This window comes from Nelumbo lutea, chromosome 8 (genome assembly GCF_056320005.1).
Source record: "Nelumbo lutea isolate HS-2025 chromosome 8, American lotus-T2T, whole genome shotgun sequence".
Classification (NCBI taxonomy): Eukaryota; Viridiplantae; Streptophyta; class Magnoliopsida; order Proteales; family Nelumbonaceae; genus Nelumbo; species Nelumbo lutea.
In genome coordinates, this window is record NC_142691.1 from 1776093 (window position 1) to 1797571 (window position 21479).

Sequence of the window (21479 nt, forward strand, 5' to 3'; positions counted from 1 at the left end):
TATTATGCTATGTTTTTTTTTCGTGTTTGTAAGATTTTAACCATTTTCACTTACATGAACCTTATATTTAAACAAATTGTTGCATATATTAGTCTATACCATGACTACCACATGGCCACATAATTTACTATGTATGTGATTTATGATTTATATAAGGTCTTAATTCGTCATATCCACACTTTCTATACTAAGAAATCGTTATTTTATTTATCAATTTATTAATACATAATTTGCATGCAAATACCACAAATAACAAACTAATTATAAATGTACTTGATAAAAATGCCATCGCTTTAACTGCATATTTATTATAAAAGTATATAAAGTTATTCCCAAGTTTAACAATAACACAGATGTTTTTAAGTAATTTGATGAAACATATTGTATCATGCCCACATCTCATCTACAATTTTCCCTCTAAGGGTGTTTGCTTCCATGTTTATGTTTTCATGTTATTCATCCACATCATGATTGTTAGAATTCTCACTCACCAACTATAACTTTCTTTATCATGGATAGCTTCCCTCTTTATAAAGTATGCATAATGAAACAAACTGTCACAATATACAAAGATGAGTAGGTGTAATTAAACAACTTCTTTGAGTGGAACCTCCTACATTGACCACGAAAATCATTCAAGTGAAAGATGAGTAGGTGTAATTAAACAACTCCTTTGAGTGGAACCTCCTACATTGACCACGAAAATCATTCAAGTGAAATCGTTTTCCAAAATTAGGTGTTAAGTATCCAGCCCCACTACCATATCACGAATCTAATAGGTATGGTTACGTGTTGGATAATAAAAATCACAATAGTTATATCAAATAGGTTAAAATTATCGTTTATAAATCAAATAATTTTACTAGGGTTACATGTTGGATGATATGAAAATTGTAAATTATGATGAGATAAAGCTTATATAAAAACCCTTGAATCATGTGTGGAGTCTTTCCATTCACAATAAACGAATATAGAAGGTATATCGAAAATGCACGTAGCCATTCCATTCGTAGTGCATTCCGACTTTCTCCTTTTACACGATGTTTGCTCTTATAAAGGGACCCATGCACTTATATAAGTAATGTCAACTGCCCAATGCAACCCCACAACTATTTGTTATATATAAGATTTAACCCAAATATAATTTAATTCAATACTTGAAACCATGGGTAACATTTCTCTAAATGTTAGTTCCAATCTTCAAGAAACAAACATGAGGATAGAATAATGTTGCAAACTCAAATAAGTTTAATCATATAGAGGATAGAGATCTACTGCTTATTTTTACATTCCACGTATTAAGATAGCTTAGGGTTAGGGAAGCTCTGCCGATCTTGTCTTGCGCTTGTAAACTTTATTGGGACTAGAATAGTGATGAGCTTAATTAAAAGGTGATCAACTTAGGTTCAACTTGCCCACCTTTAGCACTTGCTTTGTCCTAATTCCGCTTCTAACTAGGATCCTTCAACCTAGCAACTTTTCGGTATAAAGCAAACCGACCACCATGTACTAAAAGATGAAGAAACTAGCAACTAGTATAGGACTAAGAAATTCATTTCCTTCTTTCCTATATAAAAAGATAAATATATGCACCTGTTATTACAACTGAGTTACTTTAGGGTAGTAAACTGTAAGCTAAAGATGTTTTTATTCCTTATTAAAGGAACCCCATCCATCAAACTATGGAATTGAAAGACTGAGCTCAACAAACTTATGCTCTAAGTTCAAGCTAATTCATGCCCACAACCTTTTGTTAGGCGTTCTATTTTTTGGGATTTTGAGAGGGGGAAAGTTGGTGAATGGGATTTTGGTTCTTATTGACCAATAATCCCATGTTCTTTTTTTCAGATTTATGTGGGGATCAGGGAAAGTTTATTTTCCTAGGTATCATTTACCCGTATAAGTGATACTCATGCATCTTCTACGTAGATAAATGATTTTTCCACCTAGGGGGAAGGTTGTCAACACTTGAATTGGACAAAAATGCCCATTTTAATAATAGATTTTTATGGCTAAAATGGCCACTGCCTTGTTTATTTAGGAAATAAAAGAACATGGGTAATCATAAATGCACTTAACCAGGAAAACCTTACCCAGGTAATTGCACTTACCCGAGTAAATAACTTACCCAAAAGAGAACAGAGCCTTGATATTCTTATAAACTATTTTTAGAAAATATTCATTCAAGTTATTTTCATTTATTGTTATTTGTCTAAAGACTCTAAACACAATAAAAACCATTCCCATTGTTTGCAAATGGCCCCGATAGGAAAAAATGTCAATGAATGTTGACAACTACTTAGAAGGCAATGCAACAAATTGGGAAATGATACACACTTTGGGTGAAGGAAATTATTTTTTAGAAAGATTAACAAGTTGTGAAATGCATTTCCTACAAGATGTTTCTTGCATATCAAACACAAGGGAAAATGCCTTTCTTCATAGAAACTAATATGTAAAGTTATATTTTCCATCCAACCAAGCATAGTAGCTATTGATCTACTTTAACACATGACCAATAATTGAAGGAAACAATACCAAGTGTGTTAGGCTTCATGTTAACATGAACTACTTGGTGTAAACCCAAATTAGTGTTTGCGAGCGGTTACTCTACAAACTATTGTCTCATTTACCAATCGAGGGCTGGCTGGTTGGTGTATTATCTGGGTTGTCCTAAAAGAATTGAATCCCGCAATCAGCACTTTGGGAAATAAAAGGGGGTAAAGGGGAAAGGGAAAAGTTATTGCTGATTAACCAAAAAAAAGCTGTAATGTGGGCCTGCACACATTTTGTACTGTTCGTACTGTAGCGGGCCTTGTTGCACAATTTGGCAACGATAGAAGGTTGTGTCGATACAGATGGCCCGTGAAGGCTAAGGGTGGGGCCCATTACAAGCCCATGCCCATTGACTGCGGGCCAGACTAGGCCAGGTCGATCCATTTTATTCCATTCTTTTAGTTTTTTTTTTTCATTATCATTTTTTTTACTTCACTTCAAAAAAGTAAAATACTCAAGAATTTACAAAAAAATAAAGGAAAAATGGTAAATAAACATCTCAGAATTTTATTTCATATGAATAATCAATTCATACAATAAAAATATAAAATGATAAAATGAAATTGAAAAATGCCATAATAAAAATTGAAAGTATAATTTTACAATGAAATTAAAAAAATGCAAATAAAAAGGTATAAATAAGATTGAAAAATCTCAAATTTTACAATAATAAAAAAATCTTTAAGTCCCACTTTATTACTCTTCTGGTGATGCATTGGATGACGTGTCATGTCCTCCTTTATCTTGTAATTCATCTTCTGAGTCCAACTAATTTTTTAGACAAATGCACATCTCCAAGGTTTCATTTGTTGATTGGCTTTTTCTTCTCATCTAGCACTATGTTTCCAACATCAATAGGGTTAATAGATCACGTGCTAAAGTGGCAAGCATAAGATAATTACTTTCATGTGCTTTTGTATTAGGCTAAAATATCAAAATGTTCTATTTCCTCACATGCTAGGTAGGGATGCAAATATATCAGATCAAATTCAAATTATGGTATATCCAAATTCGACCCAACATTGTTAATTGCAACCCAACTCACTTTGAATAAACATGGATTTGAATTCAAATCTGATGAGAAAGTCATATATTTAGATATTATTCAATCTAATTTAATTTTGTAAAATATAAAAATTTATTAAGAGAAAAATAAAATATAACAATTAAAATAAAGTAAAAAATATATAAGTATCTTTTCAACTATTTACATCATATATATGCATGCTTTTTGTAAATAAATAAATACTATAACAATTTTATAAAAATGCAATATAAATAAATAAATAACATATGTATATGCGTAATATATATTTATATAAGTGAATAAATGACGTATATATCTAATAAGATATTCTCATATCAAGTAGGGGGTTATTCGAATTCGATCCGATTTTCTTATCAATTCCTATTATCCGATCCAATTTGAAGATTCAAAATGGGGATATCCAAATACAATAATTTAGGATGGGACTTCGGATAGGATTGAACCATTATCTGATCCATTTGCACCCCTAATGCTAGGAAACTTTGAAAATTAGTTTACAAATAAAAAATCGAGCCTACTAAAAGATGAACTTTATTTGGATGAAGACAAACAAAACAATGCCTTTACTTGTTAAGAACCATATCATTAGTTTTACATGTACCACTACTACTACTACTACTATGTTTAGTAGGCGGCACTAAATCTTTTTTTTTTTTTATTTTAGATTTATAAAAATTATACATACTAAACAATAGATTTTTAATTTATTCTTTTGGTCACATAGATCTGTTTGCATATTTTGATTATATGAATTAAGCATTATATTTACACCTTATAATTTTATTGTAGGATTTAATATTGTAACTAAACAATATAAAGGCGAAAAAATTCTTATATTTGTAAAAAAAATTATTATATACAACTTTTCATTTTCCAATCAAATTCAATTACCGTATTATTTGACATTATTTGATTATAAAAACTTGAGTAATTTCTCTATATGGTATACTACCTTAACATAACATAAGTGGAATTCCACCTATGTTGGACATCTAGCATAAACTTTTTATATTTCTTCTATATTGATTACTTAAAATTTTAAAATACTGTTTTCTATCATTGAAGATCTAATATATAAAATATAATTTATAATTTGTGAAGTGTATTATGAAATAATATTTAAACAATCTTGTATAGATAAATTTAAAACATACAAGCAGATATAATGTGAAATAGTTTTATTTCTAAAATAGGTTTTAATTGAAATTTTAAAACACTTATAGCCATATCATTATTATTATTATTATTAAAAGTAATTGAAAAAAATGTTGTCTTTGATATCATAATTATATATATTATTTAAAATACTATTTGCAATAGCTAGACTAGTATGTACAAACTCTAACCTTGTAAAATTTAAAATTCTTTTATGCAAACCTAAATTTCATCGATTAAAATAGCAATTAAAAAATGTAACTAATATTATACTTAGATGACCAAACATGTGAAATAAGATAAAATTCAGAAGAAAAACGCTCTATCATTGAAACACTCTTAATATGAAATAAGGTCTTCAACTTCATGCAATGAATCCAATTCATCCCAGAACCTCTCCCTTTTGAGAGGGTGAGTTACGGCCATACGCCTTAGTCAAAATCTAACTAATATTACGCAAATTTTGTGTAAGACGAAAAAAAAAAAAATTTGTAGCAGTTTATGCATAAAACCCATACATTAATGGGTTACGCTCAAAGGTGGATTCGACTCGAGTCGAGCTAAATAGCTATTTGAACTCAATTCATCAAGAAAATATGAGGCTCAAGTTAGAGCTAAAGACTTGAACTCGAGTTTAACTCAAGTCAAAAGCTAATAAGCTGAAGTTGATTGTGAGCTAAATGTTTTATAAAAAATAATAAATTTTATATATGTATAATTTTTTATATGATATTTTAAAAAATAAAAATTATAATTATTAATTATTATTATATATGTATAATATTTTTATATTTATTATTTATTATTGTCCATTTAACCCAAACTCACCCTCCCCGGCAAGCTGCGACAGTGAAGAGTGACTTTAGACTGTAGAGTGTAGACTACAATATAGTGAAGTGAGGACTGACGAGTGACGAGTGACGAGTGACGACTTAAGGACGGGTAGCTACTTGACGGGAATATTCTGTCTCCCACTATCTCAGAAAGCGGGCTATTTATACTGTCGCCGTTGGTGTCATGACGGCTTCGACTTCAATCTGGTGAAGCTTCTCTGCGTACCGGATTACCATCCAAGATTATAAAGGGTTTCTTAATTCTTATCATCTTATTCAAATATATAAGGTCATTCTGAATTATCTGATACTTAAATTGTTTATTTTTGTCGTTGAGTATCTACACATGCCAGTCGATACTATTACTTTTCCTTCTAATTGTTTCCGCTTCGTAACATGCTATTACTGAATCTGTTTTCTAATCCACAGAAGCTTGAATAGATTGGAATGGCACCTGATTTGGATTCCGAGGAAGGATTAAGCAACGAAAGTTCGCTGCAATCTATCTGCTACAAGCGAGGTTCTCTCCGGCTACTCGATCAGGTCTCTTACTGGAATCACATGCTCCCTAAACGCTATTTACCTTTGCGTTTTTTTGGGTGAAAATATTTATAAAGAAGCTTGATGAAGGCAATATTTGTTATTTCATTTTTTTTCCTATTCACTATTCATTTAATCACTCTTCTGTATTTTTTTTGTTCGACTTTTGTAACTATTATGCAGAGAAGGCTGCCTCTTGAAACTATCTATTTGGATGTCCGCGATGTCACAGATGGATGGTAATGCATTTGTGCTCTTTATCACTTGCCCCAGTTATTATGAATTTTTTCCATGATCTTATTTGTCATTTGAAAGTCTTATTTATTTATTTATTGGGGCACGGTCTGTATAAGTTCTAGTGGTTCATAATTCTTTATCTCCTTCAGTGAAATGAGTGCCCTCTTTGATATTAATTTGGCAACTCTTTTTTCTTTTTTATTTTTAAAGAATTTTCCTATATCACCTGTTTCCTTTATCCTCAGACGCCATCTTTGCTTTATCCATGGTCATCACCCAAATATATTGGCACTTTATGGTTTTGTACAACATATCGTGTCTTGTTCAATGGTTGATTTCTCTTCACTTGTTCCGAGTACCATCATGACGTTACCAACAAGTCATCTTGCATACTATATTAAACGCTAGGGAAGTTACTGGTCAAAAAAGGGAAATCTCCTCTAACCTTGATTTTGTCCACCAAAGTTTTATTTCCTGTTGTGTAATGATAATGTTGCACTCCATTTGGATGTGAATGATATAATCATGTTCAACACTTATTTCAGTGTCAATCCTATTCCATGCAAAAACATTTTTGTGGTTGTTTTCAACCTCAGTGGCATTGCATATAGATATATCTTGATGTCTAGCAGTGTGGCTTGGGCCTGCCTTAAGATCATCAGAAGATGATGAGCTTCTTTTGTTTCTTTTAATCTATCTTACATTTTGAGTATCAGGAACCCCTCCCCACTAACCTTAGTATTGAGTCTATTCCATGTCAGTTATACACAAAATAAATATAAACAGAATGAGTCGTTTTTTTTTCTTTTATGGGTACATATCTTTTTGCTGCTATTGTTGTTTTCACTTGGAGGCCTTATCAAAAGTTTGAGCTAGTTTATGTGTACACTGGTGTTTTTTGCTTCAATTGATGTGAATTCATCATGAAGTAGCCCATAGTGGCATTGTTCCATTTTGGGCTTGTTGGGAACTTTTCATTGTGGTGTTGAATCTATTGATCTGTTACTTCATTTCCACTGTATTGAATCCTGTCTTTTCCATTTATTATCAATTATGCATCACTCTATACCTTACCATGTCTTAGGAAAGGAAGAATATTTTATCTTCTTGACTACTTGTTGATTCCTTACATGTCACCTGTAATTGTACCATAGTTTTCAAGGCAAAGGTGAGGCTAGGCAACCGGGGGGGTTGTCTTGTTGCCTAGTTGCCTAGGCGATGTTTTTTTTTAAAGTAAAAAAAATCATAATATCATAGGGTAGTTCCCTAGGTTCCATGGCAACTAATACCCATATTTCCTTAATAATTATCCATAATTTTTATAACTACAAACTTCATTTTAAAGCATAGAAAATACAACATATTCATGAGAAGAAAAAGAAGAAAGAAGAAAAATTAGAAAATACAGGGGCTGAAGAAACTAGTATATAAATGAATATTTTAGTTTAATAATGTGTATTTTATAATTATAATCTCAAAAAACTAAGAATATAAAAGTATTTCATAACACCATGTATAAATCTGCTTGGCAATTAGGCAAGGCAACCCTCCAAGGGCACCTTGTCGCCTAGGTGGGTGCCTAGGCATTGCCTTGACAACTATGGGTTGTAAATTTTTCTTTTTCAATGAAGTTTCTATTTAATATAAAAGTCTTATTTAGCTAGGATTTCCAAATACTAAAACTAAAAGAAAAGCAGTGGTTATCAATAAAAAAGAAGGAAGAGGAAGTGGAAAGGAGTTTAAGATTAACTGCATGGGATTTTTTTAACCATATATGGATCTTCTATACATTCTTATTGAGCCATCTAGCTATTTGTAATTGTAATTACAATATTAAAGACAAAGGTAAAATCCTTTTAGCATAAAATTCTGGAAACCTTAAAAGGAATAAAAATAGGTTTTTAATTACATTGTGGGATTTCCTTCCCATGTTTATCTCTTTCCCCCCTTTAACTCCTGTAGAATATGATTAGGACTTAGGATGAACTCAACATGCCCACATAGAAGAAGAGCTCTTATTTGATTAAAAATCCCCAAAAGAGAAAAGGCATTTTAGGATGAAAGGAACAAAATGGCCAACTCAGTAAAACCAAATTAGAGGATGGAGAAGAGAAACTAATAATTCAATTAAAGAAAATGGAAGAGATGGCTTAAGAGGCCCGCTTCCCATGTTAATTGATTTTTTGGTGTTTCAATAAACTTTCTTGAGGCCTGAGGGAGTGCTTGCTAGAACCCTTTGGAGTCTTGTAAGGATCCTTTTATGGTTGAAACTGGAAAGCAGAAAGGTGGATTGAATTCCCTTTTCTGGGTGAACAATCTCCACCACCTGAGGCTGCAGCATGTATATTTCACTTTCTGGTGTTCTTTGTGCTACTGGCTGAATGCTCTGTAGGAAAGTTCTTGTTAGTTACCATCTCTAGACTTGTTTATGTTTGAGGAGAGATGATCTGTTCTACTTTTGGTGCTGTTAGAAACTTGAGCATTTTGAATTCTGTTGACTTGAGTCCATTCCTTAGCCGGATCTTGATGACTTGAGTTCAGGCCTGGGAGGTTTACAAGACATGATGGCTGGTATGGGAGGAAATAAATGCAAGAGTGCTTCAAGAAAAAAAAGGAAAATCAGGTGGAAATTTTGATAAAATATTACTCGTGGGCATCTCACTGTGTAAAGGGAAGAGTTAACTGATTTTTCATTAGTTGATGATATTCTTAGATCATGGCATGGGATTTCAAAATCTTCTGTAAGAAGAGAGATTCAAGTGGAAGGTGGTTTTCTCTAGCCCAAGGTGCAATAAAGTAAAATTCTGAGGACTGCATGGACTCTCCTAAATGGATGACATGTCCATGTTGTACACGTATCAGAGTCTGACATCCCATGGATTCTCGAGGACACTATGCAACATTTCCTTTTTATCTCCTAGCTTATTTGATATAAATGAACAGCTGATATACAAGATGAATGCCATTTATCGTATCAAACATTACTTAGTAATAAAGGTGAATTATTTTGCAGGTATATAATGTTATAATTAAAAAAACATGGACTATTTTAATAGAATATATTTTTTCACATACAAGGCTTAGATGATGATGATGATGGTGACACTTTTCCATAGACGTTTCTGTGAGTCCATGTTTTCTCATCTTCCAGAGTCAGACTCTTGGATGTTTATTGGATTCTGACTCCTATTTCTGTGTCCATACACAACTGTGGAGCATTCAGAATTCAGAAATGAAAATTGTGACATCATCTGTGATTTTACAGGGCTAGTTGGATTTGATACTGCAATCAGGGCAGAAATACTGGCTCTCTTACAAGGATTGAGATTTTTGCATGTTTTGGGATGTCAAAGATTAGATGTAGAAGATGATTCTTAGGTTGTTATTGGCTGGATGAATGTAGAGGAGCAAGGTCCTTGGCAGATGAGTTACCTTATTAGAGAACCTTGGTTCTTTAACCCTTGGAGAACATATCTCACTTGAATCAGGAGAACAACAAATTAGTTGGCTGACAATCTTGCCAGATCAGGAACTAGGGTCAGATTGTATTGGGGGAGTTCCATGCTTCAAGAGGTCAGGGTGGAGGGTGAGACATATAATGTTTCTTTTGGGGTAGGTACGACCTTTTCATGTAAAAAGGTTCATAGTACTACCACCCAACTTACGTTACTGCAAAGTATTTCTAGTTCATAGTGTCACTGGCCTGATTTTCTTGTAAAAAGGTTCTCTAGGGGCTATTTCTTCTGTCTATTTGATATATTAATAAATCTACACAAGTTGGATGGTAGTGCACCTCAATATATGCATTATCTCAGTGGTTTTTAACTTGGAATGCCCTTGATCTTGCAGGAATGCAATAAGGGATATGGTGGTCCGTGGTGCGCCAGCAATTGCTATAGCAGCAGCGCTCTCCCTCGCTGTAGAAGTGTTCAACTTGGAATCTTTTGTTGGGACATCTGGTGATGCTGCCTCTTTCCTTACTAAGAAATTAGAGTACCTTGTCTCCAGGTATTTCTGGATGAATATGGTGCACTCCCTTTTTTTTTGATAAAAAATTTGGCGTACTGCTTCTTAACCATGATCTTATTTTCTGTTTATTGCTAATTAAGCTCTTGATATTAAGGATCTTTTTGTGTTCATTATCAATCATTGGGTGGATATATACTCATATTTTCATGCTTTTGCAGCCGACCAACGGCAGTTAACCTTTATGATGCTGCAACAAAGCTTAAAGATGTCATATTAAATGCTGCTTCCACTACTGGTGAAGCCAGATCTATTTTTCATGTAGTAACTCTCTCTCTCTCTCTCTAAACTTTTAATGTTTTTTAAATGAAGTAGCCTTGTGATTTGGTTTAGATGATCTGTTGTAAATTAATTGACACAAAGTTGAACAAGTTTATATGATTCTATTATGCTAAAATAAGTAGCTAGTATGTTTTGGCAGTGTTTTCAAACCTTTTATTTGACCTGGATGCTTGAACTGGTAATCATGACAGCTGATTGGGCCCCCAGGTTTTGGATGGTTCTGATTGTTTTACCAGGCAATCCTGTTAGTTAAACTATCTAACCTGCCACTGGTATGGCCTTCTAGATTGACATCTTGGTCAGTTTTAAAAACATTGTGGTTTGGTTCTTTTGGTTAACCTCCCTTCCCAATAAACATTTATTATGCCTTAATTTCAGTATACTTCTGCCATTTTTTTTATTGCAGTAATCTCTCCAGGTAGTATTGAGTATGTACCGCAGATGGTCTTCTTGCCATAGCAATATGATGGATGCACCCTGTGTTCATTTTGCAGGTCTATATAGAAGCTGCTGAAACCATGCTTAATGACGATGTTGCTTCAAACAAAGCAATTGGGGCATATGGATCAAGCTTTCTTCAGAGCCAACTGAAAGATTCCAATAGGCTGTCGATTTTGACACATTGCAACACTGGCAGGTGTCTCAGTCTCTCAGATTCTTTGGATAGTGTTTTGTATGTTTGTTATGTAATCATTGGATCTCTATTCTTACCCTTACTGCTTTAACAGTCTTGCAACAGCTGGGTATGGTACTGCTCTTGGTGTTATCCGTGCACTTCATGCTACAGGTGTCCTAGAAAGGGCATTTTGCACAGAAACACGTCCTTTTAACCAGGTCTGTCTTCTTCTACTCATTTCTAATTTTCATTGCCTTTGTATCATGGCAGAGATTGCTCAACACATCCTTAGCCATATGGGTGCAGTTCCAAGAGCTGAGGAATTAGTGGCTTTTAGAAGGATGTAGCATGTTAAAAGGCTTCAAGTGTATATCTAATCTATAAGAAGGGATTGGTTTAGGCACATCTCCAATGTGATGAACTGAGCATATTCTTAGCTAAAAGGCAAAAAGAAAATTATTTTGTAATAATAAAAATTGAAGTACCTGGATACTTTTGTCTTTTAAGATAAAGCCATTTCTACTCAACTCAACTCAGTCGTAATCCCCGTTATTTGGTTTTGGTTACATGAATCCTCTCCTACCATTATGTTCTATCAAGAGCTATGTTTTCTGTCAAAGTGCAAGTCTTAGGATCATTTTTTACAACTTCAAACCATGGCTTCTTTGGCTTTCCCTTTGTCATTTTACATATGTACTTTTTAACTAATGATTAGAGGGTATGCCCTCTTTTCTAAAAATGGAACATGCCCAAATCACTTCCCTTATAAAAAGTTGAGGAAAATGGATAATTTTTATCATTTAGCTCTGGTTCACGCACTATCGAGACATCTGGCAGCAGCATAGCAGAGGCACAGATGACTATGATCATTCCTACATAGGGCTCTTTTTTTTCCTCAATAACTGAAAACTTCATTGAGTGATAGAAGAAGGAAGAGTACAACATATACAGAGTAATTGGACAAAATCTCTCATCTCCAACTCTCTTTAACCCTTAAGTTACAACACTGCCCAGAACATTTGATCCCTTTTCCAACGCTTGTTTAGCTAATACATCAGCAATGCTGTTAGCCGATCTTTGCACCCATTGAATTTTTACATGCATTCCCTTGTTATCCATGCTAATACCTAGGTCTCTTTTTGCTCAACAAAATTGTGAATTAGTGTCGGTGTTTTGACATTCCTTTCAAAAGATGCAATAGTTCTTGCAAGAGAGCCCTAACATTGTCAACTAGTTCAATGCGTTAGAATGTTAGAATGATGTCTCTTTGTATGAGTGTTTGGCTGATAAGAGTTCTTATTAGCCCATACTTAAGTTTAAGTTATCCTGTAACTGGGCTTGTGTTAATGGGCCTAAGCCTGTTTAACGTTTTAAGTTAACTGGGTGTCCCATCACTAATCAGGGGCATTCCAGTAATTTCTTGTATCTTGTACTACATTCAAATATAAATAATAGCATGGTCGACTGGCTAGTACAGTTCGACATTCCAACATCTCTTCTTCTTCTCCTCTTTTCTGCTACTTCGACTATAGTAGTTCAGCTTTCATGGTATCAAAGCATTGAGCACCTTCCTGGTTACAGCCGACGCCATCTCCTCTCTCTTGCTGTCTTTTTTTATTTTTATTTTTTATCTGGGTTGCTGCTGTGAAACCCTAGGGTTACAGGAGAACAACACAAGGTTCGACCTAGGGTTTCCCTTGGTTGTAGGGCGCAAGGGAGGTAAGATCCAGAAGCTGATGCCCTAAGAGAGGTTTGTATAGGACAGACTTAGTTGATGACTGATTTCAACAGTCCTAGTGTTGGCCGTAAGGAGGGGAACTCTCTTTACAGTTGCAGTACTAGAAGTTCAAGTGGAGTCTGCATAGCATAGGTCGGTTACCAGCCCAGAACACCTCATTTGCTGCTGTAACTGAACTGCTTCAGAACTGTGACAGTCTCGGCAAGTCTGAAACTGTGTTGCAAGCTGTCAGGGCCTGCTGAGGTCACTTCGGCTAATCAGAACCTGCATCAGAACTGCTTCAGCTAGTCTTAAATTAGTGCCATCTACACAGAGGCTGCAGTCAAGATGTCTTCATCAGAACTGGTTCAGAATTGTCAGAACTGCTTCAGCTAGTCTTAAATTAGTGCCATCTACACAGAGGCTGCAGTCAAGATGTCTTCAATATCCGGAGATGTTTCTTCTAGGGATAACAGACCTGTGGCAAGGTCTTCAAATCTGGAAAACCCTAATCTGCACAACCTGTAGATTACAAGTGTGCTACTGGACGAATACAACTTTAGGGAGTGGTCAATTTCTGCAGTGCTGTTTATTACTTCCCGTGACCTCACAAGCTACCTAGATGGGAGCAAGAAGGAACCTGATGTTGGTAGTGCAGATTATGCTGTGTGGCGCAAGGAGAATGCCACTGTTATGTCCTAGTTGCTTGCCTCTATGACTCATCGGGTTGCCAAGACTGTTCATCACTTTCCTACAGCAGCCAAGATTTGGGAAAAGGTGTCTAAGACCTATGGACAGAAGAAAAACAATGCTAGAATCTACAGATTGAATCAAGACATTGCTGCCTTAAGGCAAGGTGATATGACAGTTGCAACATACTTTGCAACTCTGGAAGGTCTTTGGGAAGAACTTGACCATCACTTGATATTAGATTGGGAAAATGCCAGGGACAAGGAGAGACATGATAAGCAAATTGAAGAGAGCAGAGCCTTCAAGTTTTTGGCTGGACTAGATCCAGTATATGAGGGTATAAGGTCACAAATTCTAGGGAGAGATGAATTATCGGAGCTTCACCATGTCTATTACCTGGTGAGGAATGAAGAAGTCAGGAGAAGGAAGATGCAAGTTGACTCCCAGACACAGTCAACTGGACTATCTGGTGAACATTCAGCCCTAGTCTCCACTAAGGGAAATAGATATCCAGACAATAAGTTCCTCAAGTGTACCCATTGTGGGGGTGAGAAACACACAGAGGAGAAATGTTGGGTCTTGTATCCTCATCTGAAGCCAGCTGTTTTGAGAAAGGACAAAAGGCAACATAAGGGTCACACAACAAGTGGAAGTCTTGCCACCAACAACAGTAGTGACAACTCACAGAGTACTCCGACAGTGTCCTCTTCCTCCACAGGGTAGGTTGCCGACTCCTCTGGACCAAGTACTTTGGGCTTCACAGCTAGTGAGGTAGAGGTTCTCAGTCGGGCATTAGCCCGTTTGAAGAACAATCCTTTAGCTTCCACCTCTCTTGCCAAATCAGGTACAACCTCTGCATTTAGTGCAACTAGTTCCATTAATTCTACCTCTTGGGTGATTGATTTCGGAGCCACTGACCATATGACACATATGTCCTCCTTATTCTCTTCATATCATTTGTTGTCTGGACAGGATAAGATGAGAGTGGCTGATGGGTCTCTCTCCACCATCTCTGGAAAGGGGGTGGTTAACCTAAGCAAGGATCTCTCTCTTAAATCAGTCCTACATGTTCCTAGTCTTACCTCAAATCTGTTGTCTGTTTCAAAGCTTACAAAAAATTTGAACTGCAGTATAACTTTTTTTCCCTCTCATTGTGTTTTCCAGGATAGATTGACGAGGAGAATGATTGGGAGTGGTCATGAGTATGGGGGCCTCTACTATTTTGATGCAGACATCAGCTCAACCCTACAAGCTTCTGCTACTACTAGTCCGAAAAGTGTGGAGTCAATAGCTAGGTTGCACCTGTGGCATGCTAGGCTAGGCCATGTGTCTTTCTCTTCTCTAGCAATGTTGTTTCCCGAATTATGTAAGGGAATTCCAAGTGAAAGTTTAATTTGTGATGTGTGTCAAATGTCAAACGATGTATCCAATTTCTAGTAATGAAATTTAAGCTCCTTTTGATTTGGTTCATTCTGATATTTGGGGACCTTCACCCATTGTTTCCATTGATGGCTTCTGTTACTTTATCAGTTTTATTGACCATTATTCTCGGTGCACTTGGATTTATCTGTTAAAAGGACGTGATAAAGTTCCACAGATAACCATGATTTTTTGCAAGATGATTGAAACACAATTTGAGAAGAAGATTAAGCAATTCCGGTCGGACAATGCAACTGAATACTTTGAAAGATCCCTGAACTCATTCATGGAGGATGCAGGCATGTTACACCAATCATCATGTGCTTACACCCCTCAGCAAAATGGGGTTGCTGAGCGCAAGAACAGGCACCTATTGGAGACTACTCGAGCCTTACTTTTCCAGCACAAAGTGCCCAAGCAATATTGGTCTCAAGCTATACCCGCTGCATCATACCTGATAAATCGGATGCCACCTAAGATATTGGGTATAGAGACTCATTTCTCTGTTTTGTGTCCCACTCTTCCAGAATTTCCTCTTCCTCCACGGGTTTTTGGCTGTACATGCTTCATACATGTGAAGGATCCAAAGAAAACCAAGTTGGATCCCAAGGCTATGAAGGGAATATTTTTGGGGTACTCTCCTACACAAAGGGGGTATAAGTGTTATGATCCTGTCTCCAAGAGAAAATGTCACCAGAGATGTAGTTTTTTGAGTCTCAACCCTATTTCCAGTCTTCTCAGAATCCTCTTCAAGGGGAGACTAGTGGGTTGGAAGATGATTCTCATTCTCCCTTTTTTTTTGTTCCCCTTTCATCACCTTCCACTACTCCTAGCTGTGACATTCTAGGTCAACCTAGTGAGGCTCCCACTGTGCCAGTTACTTCTTTTGATACAACAGATGCTCCTGAAGGTTCCAGTAGGCAAGAGAAAGAGATACTTACATACAGCAGAAGGAAAAAGGGCCCTCAACCTCATGATTGCAACCAGTTGAACTCAGATCAATCTGTCTCTGCAATCCAAGGTAATTCTGACTCACTCACTTTGGATTTGGATCTTCCTATTGCTCTCCGTAAGCCTGTTCGTTCTTGTACCACCCGACATCCCATAGCTGATTATGTTTCTTGCTCACACTTATCTCTTGCTTATCACTCATTTGTGTCTGCTCTTTCCTCTGTATGTATCTCTTTCAGGTACTCAGAGGCGGCATCTGATCCAAGGTGGAAAGAAGCCATGAATGAAGAGATGAAAGCCCTAATGAAAGCAAGAACGTGGGAATTAGTGGACTTGCCAAAGGGGAAAGGCACTGTTGGGTGCAAGTGGGTATTCATAGTAAAGCATAGGGAAGATGGGTCAATCGAGAGGTACACGGCTAGACTTGTGGCAAAGGGATTTACACAAAGGAAGGAATTGATTACAAGGAAACCTTTGCTCCAGTAGCAAAGCTCAACACAATCAGGGTTCTACTGTCATTAACAACAAATTTCTCTTGGGAACTCCATCAACTGGATGTGAAGAATGTCTTCCTAAATGGTGATCTTCATGAAGAGGTATTCATGGAACCTCCACCTGGCTATGATGTTGGAAAGAAGGTGTGTAAACTAAGGAAAGCATTATATGGTTTGAAGCAGTCTCTCCGGGCATGGTTTGAGAGACTTTGTATGGCCATGAAGAAAGTGGGGTACATTCAGAGCAATGCAGATCATACATTGTTTACAAGGAGACAGGATGAAAAACTTACGACTCTCATTGTTTATGTGGATGATATGGTGATTACTAGAAATGACGTGGAAGAGATGAAGAGGCTAGAGGAGTTCTTAGCTTTAGAATTTGAGATCAAAGACCTGGGAAATATGAGATATTTTCTTGGGTTTGAAGTTGCTAGATCAAGAGAAGGAATCTACATATGTCAGCGAAAATATGTGCTAGATCTCCTAGAGGAAACATACATGATGAAGTGCAGGCCAACAGACACTCCAATAGAACCGAACCATGGACTATAAGAATCAATGGTTTAGGAATACTGTGATAAAGAGAGGTACAAAAAGGAAAAATGATATACTTATCCCTTACTCGGCCAAACATTGCCTATGCAGTGCATGTTGTCAGTCAATTCATGCACTCACCAAAGATCCCTCATATGAGAGCAGTGGAAAGAATTCTCAAATACTTGAAGACTTGCCCAGGAAAATGAATTCTATTTAGGAAAAACAATAGACTTGAAATTAAAGCTTACATTGATGTTGATTGGGTTGGGTCTGTTGGAGATAGAAAATCAACCTCAGGTTACTGTACATTCTTGGGAGGAAACCTAGTCACATGGCGCAGTAAGAAGCAGAATGTTGTGGCTAGATCAAGTGCTGAAGCACAATACCGAGCTATGGAACACGGGGTTGCTGAACTCTTATGGCTCAGAACTCTTCTTAACGGGCTTGGTATTAAGGCTGAGAGTCCTCTCAGGCTGTATTGTGATAATAAAGTTGCTATCAACATTGCCAACAATCACGTGCAGCATGACAGGACAAAACATATTGAAATTGATTGACACTTTGTTAGAGAGAGAATTGTTTTGGGAGAACTCTGTGTGCCTTATACTCCATCAGAGATGCAAATTGCAGATGTATTGACTAAAGGACTGGCAACAACAAAGTTCAGAGACATACTTGGCAAGCTAAACATGATTGATATCCATGCTTAGCTTGAAGGGGGAGTGTTAGAATGTTAGAATGATGTCTCTTTGTATGAGTGTTCGGCTGATAAGAGTTCTTATTAGCCCATACTTAAGTTTAAGTTTATCATATAACTGGGCCTGTGTTAATGGGCCTAAGCCTGTTTAATGTTTTAAGTTAACTTGGTGTCCCATCACTAATCATGGGCATTCCAGTAATTTCTTGTATCTTGTATTACATTCAAATATAAATAATAGCATGGTCGACTGATTAGTACAGTTCGACATTCCAACATCTCTTCTTCTTCTCCTCTTTTCTGCTACTTCGACTACATTAGTTCAACTTTCACAATGATTGCAATTTGTATGGTTATTTCCTGCTCTGGTAAATCTCCTATTTGGGGAGTAGTTATTTGCAAGTTTAAAAATATCGATACATCCAGACTTATCGGCAGGGGTGTATCGATACTTTTTACCCCATGTTTTTTATTTTTTTTATTTTTTATTTTTTTTCAAAATTTCATTTTTAGACATGTCTTTGTATTATTTAATCAATAAAAATATTGGTTTCCTGAAAACACCTTTAAATAGATGCATCGGAAACCCAAAGATACGATACGATATTACTCGATACAGGGCGTATGTATCAATTCTTTGAACCTTGGTTATTTAATCATTGGTCTCTTTTTTTTTTGTAGAAACTTAATCATTGGTTTCAAACCCTAGCATCTGTACCCTTCATTCTCTAGAAACCTTTTCTTGTCCCATCTAGATTATCTTCTTTGTTTATTTGCTATATCTTTTTAATAGAATCTCCAATTTTTGGAAAAATCCTTAGTTAATTGCTCATGTGAAGGGAGTTTATTATGACAGTATTGGTTGGAACAACTAATCATATATAGTGCAGGGATCCAGGCTCACAGCCTTTGAGTTGGTTCATGACAAGATACCTGCCACTCTTATAGCTGATTCAGCAGCTGCTGCATTAATGAAATCTGGTCGTGTTGATGCAGTTATCGTTGGAGCTGATCGTGTAGCTTCAAACGGTATTTTCTGTGAGGAACATAATCATAAATTGATTTATCTGATATTTTTTGGGTATTTGGTGATACACACCACTAATAACCCTCTCCTCAAATTTGGTGGTTGCGGTAATAGAATCCGCATCTCTGCTGGAGCGAACCAACTAACATACCAACTGAGCCACCCCTCAGTTGGATTTATCTGATTTGAGCCGATACTGTACAATAGGTTCTAGATTTTTAACACATTTATATTTTAAATGCAGGTGACACTGCTAATAAGATTGGAACCTACAGCCTTGCCCTTTGTGCATTATATCATGGGATTCCATTTTATGTGGCTGCACCAGTGACTTCTATTGATCTATCCCTTCCTTCTGGGCAAGAAATTGTAATAGAGGAAAGGTCAGCAAAGGAATTACTGAATTCACGTGGAGGACTTGGGGAGCAGGTAGCTGCGTCTGGGATCTCAGTCTGGAATCCTGCTTTTGATGTCACCCCAGCTAATCTGATAACTGCTATAATAACTGAAAAGGTATCTCCTTCTAGCATGTTTTAGTCTATACAATTACTGTGTTGGAATCATTGCACGCATCTAATTGATTTTCGTTGTGATAATTGGCTTTTGTTCTGAACAGGGGGTTATTACAAAGAATGGCACCGAGTCTTTTGAAATCAAGGATTTTGTACATAAGGCTGGTTAAACTGTAATATTGGTCCCACATTCTGATCCAAGGTGCTTAACATGGATTAACATAGAGAAATATTTTAAAGTTGTGGAACGAATTGGAAGAATTTCCTGCTGTCATATTTATTCTTCCTGGATTTTTTAACATAAACACATCCTCGTTTTATTTTCTTCTTGTAAGCTCATGGGCCATGTCTAGTCTTATTCATACCCATCAAAGTACTTAGGGCAGCTGTTCGGTGATTGTGCAGAGGTCCAGGTACTTGTGCCGTTGTGCGTTTGTTTCGGGCAGTGTTTTCAAAACCGGACTGGAAAAATTGAGAACCGGTCACCCGTTTTTTGGCCATTGAACTGCTGACTTGGGCAGTCAAACCGTCGAGGACAACGGTTTTAGGCCAATTTTGTTTTTTGTTTTTTGTTTTTTAATTTTTTATTTTTCAGAGTGGGTCATCCATTTGGACTGGATGGTTGGATAATTCGACCTGGGACCGGATCCAGAACTGTTCCCTATCCGGTTCGATTTTGAAAACCTTGGTTTGGTGTGCTTGCACTTCAGTCTGGTTTTGCCCACATTTGGTAGCAGTGTTTTTATATATTGTAAATCCATTCTCAAGAAAGTTTTTTGCATCAATAATAGGTATAATGTAAATACTGATTTTCTTTCTTTTTTTTTTTTTATGTAAAACTTTCTTCTCTTCTCTAAGCTTTCTAGTCCGCATTTCATGCCCTTAGTAAACCAAGATCACTCTATTCTAAGGTTCAAAGTATCGATACGTATCATGCCGGTGGTTTCCCGATATGCCCCTACAGGGGGTGTATCAGGGTTTTGACCAGTTAGGGGGTGGAGGAGCCTTAAACTGCCCCCCTGAACAGGTTTTGAAAAAAATAAATAAATAAAAAAAGCAAAAAAAATACTATCGATATCGCCCGGTGTATCGGGTGTATCAGAATTTTGAACCTTGCTCTACTCCACCGTGCAAAAGTGTATTTATACTGCAACCAAATGCAGCCAATATTTTAAATGGGAAAATGTTTGAAGGGAATGGTTTGTGGACCGATTCATTTATGAAAGCTCTCCAAACAACCTAGGACTATCACTATGTGGCAACATATTCCAAAGCGGAAAAAAAATTCGAGGGTTGATTTCACTGACCTCCTAACATGAAGCAACCTGTATTTAAAAAGAAATTGTTTGGATCTCCCGTCTTCTTAAAACTGTCATCCCATGAATGGAAAGAACGAGATTATCAGATTACCCAACAGTTGGAGTCTATCCAACTCAGCTTGAATTAGATGACTGAAAATACTACTTATTCACTATAATAAAAATTCAATACATTGTTACCTTCAATGGCCGAGGAGGATGATTGAGAAACCACAAACCCCCATAAAACTCTCTTAATGTCCATAAAAAAACTATGTTATAGAACTTAAAAGAACTATGAACAGAGAAACCCAATTTGTTGGATGAAAAACCATTCATTTGTTTCAGATTCTATTACCATAATCGTAAATGAACAGATTGCTTCAATAGTTTGGGGAAATGATTTAACTTAACGGATTTAGTGGATGGAGCTAGAAAGGATTCTCCCTAACCCCTAGCCTACATCCACAGCTGAGAAGGCAGAGAGATGCCGACAAATTTATTCATGCGTTGGTCTATGTCGGCTTGTGATCTTCACCATTCCAAGTTTCCAACAGCCCACTGCTAATTCTACTCTCGTGAAGAAAACTCTTGTTCATGTCACATTTGCTTTATCATGTTTCCATGTACAGTGGTGTTATTGCCAAAACATCCTCACGTGAAAAAAAAAAAAAAAACACAAATACCTTTGACATGGACATGTAAAATCAATGATGGGGGTGGATTTCGTAGGATTAGCATTCGAATTTCGAACAGTGATTTGCCTTTGACCAAAAATAGCTGTGGAACCTAAGACAAGGCCAATAAAAATTAGGGTCCATTTGGTTCGCAGAAATAAAGG

The 21479-nt window shown here is 36.3% G+C and overlaps 1 protein-coding gene across 1 annotated transcript; it reads left to right on the forward strand.

The window, feature by feature from the left end:
• The first annotated feature begins 5585 nt into the window (after positions 1-5585).
• LOC148842129 (NagB/RpiA/CoA transferase-like superfamily protein) lies at positions 5586-19674 on the forward strand. The gene is made up of 10 exons (XM_088957379.1): positions 5586-5881; positions 6022-6135; positions 6316-6371; positions 10219-10377; positions 10557-10656; positions 11172-11314; positions 11406-11511; positions 18692-18830; positions 19073-19341; positions 19445-19674. Exons 2-10 carry the CDS (start codon positions 6040-6042, stop codon positions 19508-19510), a joined length of 1134 nt encoding a protein of 377 aa, XP_088813505.1. The 5' UTR covers positions 5586-5881; positions 6022-6039; the 3' UTR covers positions 19511-19674.
• Positions 19675-21479: the final 1805 nt, after the last annotated feature.

What these genes read in the sequence shown, in the direction of transcription:
- LOC148842129 (XM_088957379.1), top strand. Translation starts at nt 6,040, where the DNA reads ATGGCACCTGATTTGGATTCCGAGGAAGGATTAAGCAACGAAAGTTCG. An exon ending in ACACATTGCAACACTGGCAG is followed by an intron (nt 11,315 to 11,405) that starts GTGTCTCAGTCT and finishes CTGCTTTAACAG; the next exon opens with TCTTGCAACAGCTGGGTATG. An exon ending in CTGCTATAATAACTGAAAAG is followed by an intron (nt 19,342 to 19,444) that starts GTATCTCCTTCT and finishes TGTTCTGAACAG; the next exon opens with GGGGTTATTACAAAGAATGG.